Source organism: Aotus nancymaae, unplaced genomic scaffold, assembly GCF_030222135.1.
Source record: "Aotus nancymaae isolate 86718 unplaced genomic scaffold, 86718_ANA_hifiasm-v0.15.2.pri h1tg000028l, whole genome shotgun sequence".
Classification (NCBI taxonomy): Eukaryota; Metazoa; Chordata; class Mammalia; order Primates; family Aotidae; genus Aotus; species Aotus nancymaae.
Genome location: NW_026988441.1, coordinates 17,696,673 through 17,706,310, shown reverse-complemented (window position 1 = coordinate 17,706,310; position 9,638 = coordinate 17,696,673). Strand labels below are relative to the sequence as shown.

Sequence of the window (9,638 nt, the reverse complement as noted above, 5' to 3'; positions counted from 1 at the left end):
AAACCTCATCTCTACAAAAAATACAAACATTAGCCGGGCGCAGTGGCTCACGCCTATAATCCCAGCATTTTGGGAGGCCGAGACAGGTGGATCACAAGGTCAAGAGATCGAGACCATCCTGGTCAACATGGTGAAACCCCGTCTCTACTAAAAATACAAAAATTAGCTGGGCATGGTGGCGCGTGCCTGTAGTCCCAGCTACTCAGGAGGCTGACTCCAGAGACTAGGGCATGCCAGAAATTCAAGACCAGCCTGAGGAACATGGTAAAACCTCATCTCTACAAAAAATACAAACATTAGCCGGGCGCAGTGGCTCACGCCTATAATCCCAGCATTTTGGGAGGCCGAGACAGGTGGATCACAAGGTCAAGAGATCGAGACCATCCTGGTCAACATGGTGAAACCCCGTCTCTACTAAAAATACAAAAATTAGCTGGGCATGGTGGCGCGTGCCTGTAGTCCCAGCTACTCAGGAGGCTGACTCCAGAGACTAGGGCATGCCAGAAATTCAAGACCAGCCTGAGGAACATGGTAAAACCTCATCTCTACAAAAAATACAAACATTGGCCGGGCGCGGTGGCTCACGCCTATAATCCCAGCATTTTGGGAGGCCGAGACGGGTGGATCACAAGGTCAAGAGATCGAGACCATCCTGTTCAACCTGATAAAACCCCGTCTCTACTAAAAATACAAAAATAAGCTGGGCATGGTGGCACATGCCTGTAGTCCCAGCTACTCAGGAGGCTGACTCCAGAGACTAGGGCATGCAAGTGCCGTCTCTCAGGGAAAGTGTTGAAAAAATTCTCCCAGGAGAATTGCTTGAACCCAGGAGATGGAGGTTGCGGTGAGCCAAGATTGCGCCATTGCACTCCAGCCTGGATAACAATAGCAAAACTCTGTCTCAAAAAAAAAAAAAAAAACATTAGCCAGGCCTGGTGGTGCATGCCTGTAATCCTAGCACTCTGGAAGGCCAAGGTGGGTGAATCACTTGAGTCCAGAAGTTCAAGACCAGTCAGGGCAACATGGAGAAACCCTGTCTCTACAAAACAAAACGTTAATAAAATAAAATAAAATAAAATAAAAACATTAGCCAGGCATGGTGGTGCACGCCTATAATCCCAGCTACTCAGGAGGCTGAAGCAGGAGAATTTCTGGAGTTGGAGGTTGCAGTGAGCCAAGATGGTGCCACTGTAGTCCAGCCTGGGTAACAGAGTGAGACTCTGTCTAAAAAAAAAAAAATTAGCCAGGCATGGTGTCACACACCTTAATTCGAGCTACTCTCAGGCCACAGATGGCAGAACAGAGACTTCTTCTCTAGGTCAGGAGGAAAACATGCTCCAACGATCCTTGCTTCCTTGGGTGTGTATTTCAAAGGGACCTTTATGAGCTTCTAACCTGAGGCTACCAAGGCTGGAGAGGGGGAAACAGTGAGACTTTATCAGGGAAAGGAATGGAGCCTGAGTGCCACTCCCTGATGAAGAGCCACACGGGCGCCTGAACTTGGGCCTCCTGAATTCCTGACACTTTCCCCGAGAGACGCACATGCATGCCCTAGTCTCTGGAGTTAGCACCGAGTGGCTCACTCTCTATGAAGCTGTGTTACAGGCTTGAGACGAGGCTGCACTAAGTGCTTTATATAAACGACCACTGAATCCTCGCAGAAATCCTGGGATGTCAGAATTCCCATGCTCACTTGACTGCAAGAAACTACAGTCAGAAAACTGATCTTCCCCAAGCTTGTCATGAAGAGACCTGGATTTGAGCCACATTTGCATGACTGTAACTCCCACACTATTTCCATCATAACAAGATGCAGGCTAGGACCAGCCTGTTTCAACTGAGATGGGCCAAAGAAATGTGTTGGGGGCAGAGGGCAGGAGACCACAGAGAAAGTAAAAAATTGAAGAAGAAAAGGAAGGAGGGCTGGGTGCAGTGGCTCATGCCTGTAATCCCAGCACTTTGGAAGGCCAAGGCAGGCAGATCACTTGAGGTCAGAAGTTCAAGACCAGCCAACATGGTGAAACCCCATCTCGACTAAAAATACAGAAATTAGCTGGGTGTAATGGCAGGTGTCTGTAATCCCAGGGAGGCTGAGGCAGGAGAATCACTTGCACCTGGGAGGCGGAGGTTGCAGTGAGCCGAGATTGCAACACTGTACTCCAGACTGGGCGACAGAGCGAGACTCAGCCTCAAAAAAAAAAAAAAAAAAGAAGGAAAAGGAAGGAGGAAAGCTCATTTCTGAGAATGAGCAGAATGACAGAAGAAACTGCCTAAGAAAGAGAAGAGAAAATAATCTGACTTGGGAAGTAAAAAAAAAAAATGCCTGGGATTTTTTTAAAATCAAGAATTAAGGACAGAAAAATCTGCATTTGGAAGTCAAGAATGAGGATTCTCTAGGGAGAGAATAAAGATGCTGGGCCTTTCCTTTGGGTTTGAGAGGAAATCGTGCTTAAAGACTGGTCTTCCTTTCTCTGGTCACGTGACTAGTGCTGGTATAAAGGCTTCCTACCAGCCAGGTTCCTCACCATTTTTTCCTGCATGACATGGGCAGAAGCAGGGGCTAAAGCTCCGTTCCTCTCTCTGGGAAGCTTGCAGACCTTCCTTCAGGACCAATCCCAAGAAGCCATCTATCCGGAACAAGACAAGGCAAGGCAGCTAGTGTCACGCCTGTGCTCTGGGAAGAGAGGCCAGGATGAGATTTGAGGGGATGGTGCTGGGGGTCTGGAGGAAGGCTGTCAGAACCAAATGGAAGGCTCATACAGAGAGAAAGGAGCCAGTTGGGGGCGGGGTGGGGCAAGGAAACAGCCAGGAAACTGAGGCTGGAGAGTGGATGGAGGGACGGGACCAGGGTTGGGGGCTAGCAAGTGTGACACCCCAAGTGGAAACTGAGCTACCCCGTGAAGAAGACGAGTTCTGTTTCTGATCAGAGTGCGAGGCTCAGGAGCCAGTGAAGGCCTGTGGGCTTTTCTGAATGTTGTTCCTTCAAGGTCTTCTGGGGACAAGCCTTCCTCCTAACTAAGGCTAGTGCTGGTCCATCCTTCCTCCCTCCACCCCACTCTAAGCCTCCCAGCTTCCCCTTTTCTCTTTACTCTCTCTTTTTTTTTTTTATTTGAGGTGGAGTTTTTCCTCCTGTCACCCAGGCTGGAGTGCAATGACACGATCTTGATTCACTGCAACCTCCATCTCCCGGTTTCAAGCGATTCTCCTGCCTCAGCCTCCCGAGTAGCTAGGATTATAGGCGCCCACCACCTTGCTCAGCTAATTTTTCGTTTTTTATTTGTAGTAGAGATGGGGTTTCACCACATTGGCCAGGCTGGTCTCGAACTCCTGAACTCAGGTGATCTGCCCACCTCAGCCTCCCAATGTGCTGGGATTACAGGCATGAGCCACTGTGGCAGGCCCCAGCTTCCCCTTTTCTAGAGAGTCCCAGAGTTTGGTGTTGGGCAGGGGAGGACAAGGTGGGGGAGAATCTATGCTCTGCGAAACAGAGGAAGGGAAGGAGGAAGCTGGTCTGGTGGCTGGGCACCTGGGTCCTGTGGAGAGCTGGCACTGGGCATCAGGGCCTGGGGCCCCACAGCCTCGTTATCCTGACGCATCTTACAGCTGTCTCCCCGCACTGATGCCTTTCTCTCCTGCAGGTCTCTGTCTGAGAAAGGGACTTGAGTAAAGTTAGAAACTGGTAACACTAACTTCCTGTATCTGTGAGGATAGGAGGAGAAAAGCTAGGGAAACTGGAGGGGGAATTCCCTTGGGAAGCCACAGGTTGGTCTCCCCCAGAGACACATGATGGCAAACGTAATCACTACTGCTTAATATCCCGCCCAGGCAAAGTCAATAATTGCTCTGGGCAGTTCAAGCAGGTGGTGTGAGCAAGCCGTGGTGGCATCAGAAAGCACTGTCCTGGGAAGGGGACGGTGCCGGGGAGGATGTCTGCATCCTGAACGAGAGCAGGCTGCGCAGGCTGTGAGTGAGACCCCTTGACCCCGCCCTTTTTGATTCCCCTCCAGGATGCTGGACTGGAAGAGCTCCTTGACCCTCACGGCTTACATCATCATCTTCCTCACTGGCTTCCCTGCCAACCTCCTGGCCCTGCGGGCCTTCATGGGACGGGTCCGCCAGCCCCAGCCTGCACCTGTGCACATCCTCTTGCTCAGCCTGACGCTGGCCGACCTCCTCCTGCTGCTGCTGGTGCCCTTCAAGATCATCGAGGCTGCGTCGAACTTTCGCTGGTACCTGCCCGAGATCGTCTGTGCCCTCGTGGGTTTCGGCTTTTACAGCAGCATCTACTGCAGCACGTGGCTGCTGGCGGGCATCAGCATCGAACGCTATCTGGGAGTGGCTTTCCCCGTGCAGTACAAGCTCTCCCGCCGGCCTCTGTATGGAGTGATTGCAGCTCTCGTGGCCTGGATGATGTCCTTTGGTCACTGCACCATCGTGATCATCGTTCAGTATTTGAACACAACCGAGCAGGCCAAAAGTGCCAATGAAATTACCTGCTACGAGAACTTCACCGACAAACAGCTGGAGGTGGTGCTGCCCGTGCGGCTGGAGCTGTGCCTGGTGCTCTTCTTCATCCCCATGGTGGTCACCATCTTCTGCTACTGGCGTTTTGTGCGGATCATGCTCTCCCAGCCCCACGTGGGGGCCCAGAGGCGGCGACGGGCCGTGGGGCTGGCTGTGGTGACACTGCTCAATTTCCTGGTGTGCTTTGGACCTTACAACGTGTCCCACTTGGTGGGGTATTACCAGAAGAAAAGCCCCTGGTGGCGGACGATAGCCGTGGTGTTCAGTTCACTCAACGCCAGTCTGGACCCCCTGCTCTTCTATTTCTCTTCTTCCGTGGTGCGCAGGGCATTTGGCAGAGGGCTGCAGGTGCTGCGGAATCAGGGCTCCTCTCTGTTGGGACGCAGAAGCAAAGACACAGCAGAAGGGACAAATGGGGACAGGGGTGTGAGTCAGGGAGAGGGAATGCCGAGTTCAGACTTCACTACGGAGTAGCAGTTTCCCTGGACCTTCGGAGGTGGCCTGGGTTACACAGGAGCTGGAAAGGCTGGGAGAGGGGGAGAAGGAGGGTTCCTGTCCAGATTCAGAAATCCTCAGACCCAGTCTGGGACTGGGACTTTGAACAAAAGCCTTTCACCAGCTTGGTATCCCTTCCTGACAGAATTTTCCTACTCGAAGGAGCATAGCTCAGAGACGCAAGAAGAAATAGTTAGGTATAGAAGCACCGGCCGGGCACGGTGACTCACGCCTGTAATCCCAGCACTTCGGGAGGCCTAGGCAGGCAGATCACGAGGTCAGGAGATTGAGACCATCCTGGCCAACATGGGGAAAAACCCCATCTCTACTACAAATACAAAAAATTAGCTGGGCGTGGTGGCGCACACAATCCCAGCTACTCGGGAGGCTGAGGCAAGAGAACCACTTGAACCCAGGAGGCGGAGGTTGCAGTGAATGGAAATTGTGCCACTGCACTCCAGCCTGGTGACTGAGCAAGACTCTGTCTCAAAAAAAACAAAAGGACTTTCAGGCTGGGGAAGCAGGCGTAGCTAACATGAGTCCAGTCCCTGTGATGTGGTTGGTAGTTGGGGGTGGCCAGGCTAAAGCAGGGATTCCTACAACAATCTCGATACAAGCTTCAAAGCAACACCTAGACACTGCTCTAGCAGTTGATGCTGGAGATAAACCAACAGGAAAGAGATAGAAGAGAAATACTAAATAAGGTCAAAAAAAGACTCAGAAAGGTTCTGACCCTGGAAACGAGCAGGGAGGTCTCGGGGCTTAGACCTTTAATGATAGTTTCCCTGCATCGGTCTGACCTGTTGCCTTTTCGGTGTGCTCTGTTTGATTTCACATGTTGTATTGTCTCCCCGTCTAAATTAGGAGCTGCCAGAGGTCTGGGTCTTATCTCCTTCCTCCACGGCACCCCACATGGGCCAGGACATGGGTTGGTACCCAGCAATCAGGAATTGGCACTGCCTCTTACAAGGGAAAGCAACCTGGTTTAGCAGATGGAAAATAAAGATGATAAAACTCTTAAGTGAGTGTCCACAATTTTTGTAACACTTCTGCAACCACAGGGAGGGAGAGAGCTCAGGAGGCTGAGGTGGGAGGATCGCTTGAGCCAGGAGTTCTCGGCTGTAGTGCGCTATGCTGATTGGGTGTCCGCACTAAGTTCGGCATCACTATGGTAACCTCCGGGGAGTCGGGGACCACCAGGTTGCCTAAGAAGGGGTGAACCGGCCCAGGTCGGAAATGGAGCAGGTCAGAACTCCTGTGCTGATCAGTAGTGGGACTGCACCTGTGAATAGCCACTGCACTCCAGCCTGGGCAACATAGCAAGACCCAGTCTCAATAAATAAATAAACAAATAAATAAATTTTAAAAATAAATAAATAAAATGGGAGAGAGAACCAGATTCAGCACCAAAGTGGGGAAGTGATGCATCTGAAACCACAGAAACATCTTACAATAAAGAGGTGGCGTGGTCAAAGAAAGTGAGAGCACTGACGGGATCCTGTTTCGAGGGATGAATGGAGTCTGGACTTAGAAAGGATTCAGGGTGATTCTGACTCACAGTCATCTGTATGCCACAGGGGTTAAAACATGTTACCCTCCTGCTCAGAAACCTGCAGAGCTCTCCTATCATCAAAATGTTTCTTTGGCCGGGTGCAGGGGCTCCTGCCTGTAACCCCAGCAATTTGGGAGGCTGAGATAAGAGGATCGCTTGAGCCTGGGAGTTTGAGACCCACTTGGGCAACATAGTGGATCAGGGTCTTATAGTGAAACCCTATCTCTCAATTTTAAAATTTTAATTTAATTAAATTTTTAAAATTTAATTTAAAAAGATGCTTCTGGCCAAGCATAGTGGCTCACACCTGTAATCCCAACACTTTGGGAAGCCGAGGCGGGCAGATCAAGAGGTCAATAGATCAAGACCAGCCTGACCAACATGGTGAAACCCTGTCTCTATTAAAAATAAAAAAATTTTAAAAATTAGCTAGGCATTGTGGCACGTGCCTGTAATCCCAGCTACTCAGGAGGCTGAGGCAGGAGAATCACTTGAACCTGGGAAATGGAGGTTACAGTGAGCTGAGACAGAGCCACTGCACTCCAGACTGGGTGACAGAGCAAGATTGTCTTAAAAAAAAAAATTAAAATAAATAAACAAATAAAAAAGATGCTTCCCCCAAGGAACTCACATTGTACGGTTCTTTTCCCTGCTTTGTGCTCTCTCTCCCCTTCCAGTTCTACCTGCCTAGCTCGTTTCTCCACAATAAGGACTCCTAGACCGTTCCCTCTAGTTAAATGACCTCCAGCCCCTAACCTAATAGTTTGCAGCCCAGGCTGTACATCAGAATTACATGTGGAGATGTGAAAATAATACAGACGGCCACCTCCAACCTGACAGAATCTCTGCAGGTGGGGCCCCAGCAGGTAAGCTTTTAAAAAAACTGCCCCAGGTGGCCAGCCAGGGTCGGGAATCACTGTCTTAGCTCAGAAGCCCAATCTGTCCAAGAAATTGTTCTTCAGACACCTTGCCTGCTTAGAGTTGGGGTCTCACTCTGTTGCCCAGGCTGGGTGCAGTGGCACAATCATAGTTCACTGCAGCCTCAAGCTCCTGGGCTCAAGTCACCCTCCCGCCTCAGCCTCCCAAGTAGATGGGACTACAGGTCCATACCACCATACTCAGCTAATTATTTTATTTTCTGTAGAGATGGAGTGTTGCCCAGGCTGGTCTTGAACTCCTGCCCTCAAGTGATTCTCCTGCCTTGGCCTCCCAAAGTGTTGGGATTATAGGCGTGAGCCACTGCACCCAGCCCTCCCCCATTTCCTGGTGCTTGCTTCTTTCTCAGTTACAAAAATCCACTCAATATTCACTTTCTTGAGAAAACCTTTCCTTATTAGTCCCACTGAATTGAAAGCTCTTTTTCTATTTTCCTACTGCTAAAAAAGACTGGACAGGTGTCATAAGAACCCTGAATGCAGTGTCTATTCCACTTACTAAATGGATGGGCTGAAGCAAGCCACCGTCTCCAACCTCTATTTCAAAATCAGAGTGATTAGGATACTATATGCCTCCCAAGATTATTCTGTGGATTAAAATGAGACTCCATGTATAAAACTGCTGAGAAATCATAGAGTATTAAGTAGTTCTAAGATATAAATCCATGTACACAGATGTACCCTCACTTATTAGAAATATAATAAGTAAACATTAAAAATGATGGAAATAATGCTGGGTGTGGTGGCTCATGCCTGTAATCCCAGCACTTTGGGAGGCTGAGATGGGCAGATCACTTGAGGTCAGGAGTTCAAGACCAGCCTGGCCAACATGGCAAAACCTTATCTCTACTAAAAATACCAAAAAAAATTAGCCAGGCATGGTGGCAGGCACCTGTAATCCCAGCTACTCGGGAAATTGAGGCACAGAAATCGCTTTTACCTGGGAGGCAGAGGTTGCAGTGAGCTGAGATCGTGCCACTGTACTCCAGCCTGGGCAACAGTGAGAGACTCTGTCTCAAACAAACCAAGAAACAAAAGGTAGAAATAATATAGTAGGTGGTCAACTACGTAATGGCATGGCAGTAATATGTGAGAAAAAATCTGGGATTCTCAGCTGACTGCACATGCACTATGAGTCTGTCATGTATGCCAGCTTCCACAAAAGCTAATTGGATCTGGAAGACATGAAAAGAAATCAAGTCTATACAAGCTGATGATACCAATGCAGGGCGGGAGTGCTAAGTGGGGCTGTGCCCGACAGGGTTCTTGGCTTTGCCCTGGAAAGAATTCAAGGGCGAGCCGGTGGTGAAAGAAAACAGCTTTGTTGAAGCAGCCGTGTTACAGCTCCAGCCCTGTTGCAGCTCCGTGACTGCTCCTGCAGAGCAGGACCACCCCATAGGCAGAGAGCAGCACCTCAGGGCAGTTTTGCAGTCATATTTTTGCCTACTTTTAATTGCACATAGATTAAGGGGCAGTTTATGCAGAAATTTCTAGGGAAGGGATTGTCACTTCTGGGTTGTCAGGTCATTGCCATGGAAGGGGTGGTAACTCCCAGGTGTTGCCATGGCCACAGTAAACATGGCACTCTGGTGGGCATGCCTTATGAAAAGCTGCTCCACCCTTTCCCTGTTTTAGCTAGCCCTCAGTTTGGTCCAGGGTCTGAACCCCATCCCTGGGGTCAAGTCCCACCTCCTACCTCAGTAATCCCCATTCCACTTAAGTCTAATCAGCAGCAGGTTCAGAACTGAGCAGCACATTTTTTGGGGTTTTTCTTGAGATGGAGTTTCACTCTGTTGCCCAGGCTGGAGTGCAGTGGCGTGATCTCAGCTCACTGCAACCTCTGCCTCCCAGGTTCAAGCAATTCTCTTGCCTCAGCCTCCGAGTAGCTGGGATTACAGGTGCACACCACCACGCATGGCTAATGTTTATATTTTTAGTAGAGACGAGGTTTCACTATGTTGGCCAGGCTGATCTCAAACTCCTGACCTCAAGTGATCCACCCGCCTCAGCCTCCCAAAGTGTTGAAATTATAGGCTCGAGCCACCGCATCCAGCCTGAGCAACACAATTTTAAGAAGAACACTAACTCAAGAATCAAGCCCAGAAAATTTAACCAAAATGTTTTGGAGATTT

The 9,638-nt window shown here is 49.8% G+C and overlaps 1 protein-coding gene across 1 annotated transcript; it reads left to right on the top strand.

The window, feature by feature from the left end:
- Positions 1-2,523: 2,523 nt before the first annotated feature.
- Positions 2,524-6,731, top strand: FFAR2 (free fatty acid receptor 2). The gene is made up of 2 exons (XM_021676535.2): positions 2,524-2,646; positions 4,008-6,731. The coding sequence occupies exon 2, from the start codon at positions 4,009-4,011 to the stop codon at positions 4,996-4,998; it is 990 nt and encodes a 329-aa protein (XP_021532210.1). The 5' UTR covers positions 2,524-2,646; position 4,008; the 3' UTR covers positions 4,999-6,731.
- The last annotated feature ends 2,907 nt before the right edge of the window (positions 6,732-9,638 follow it).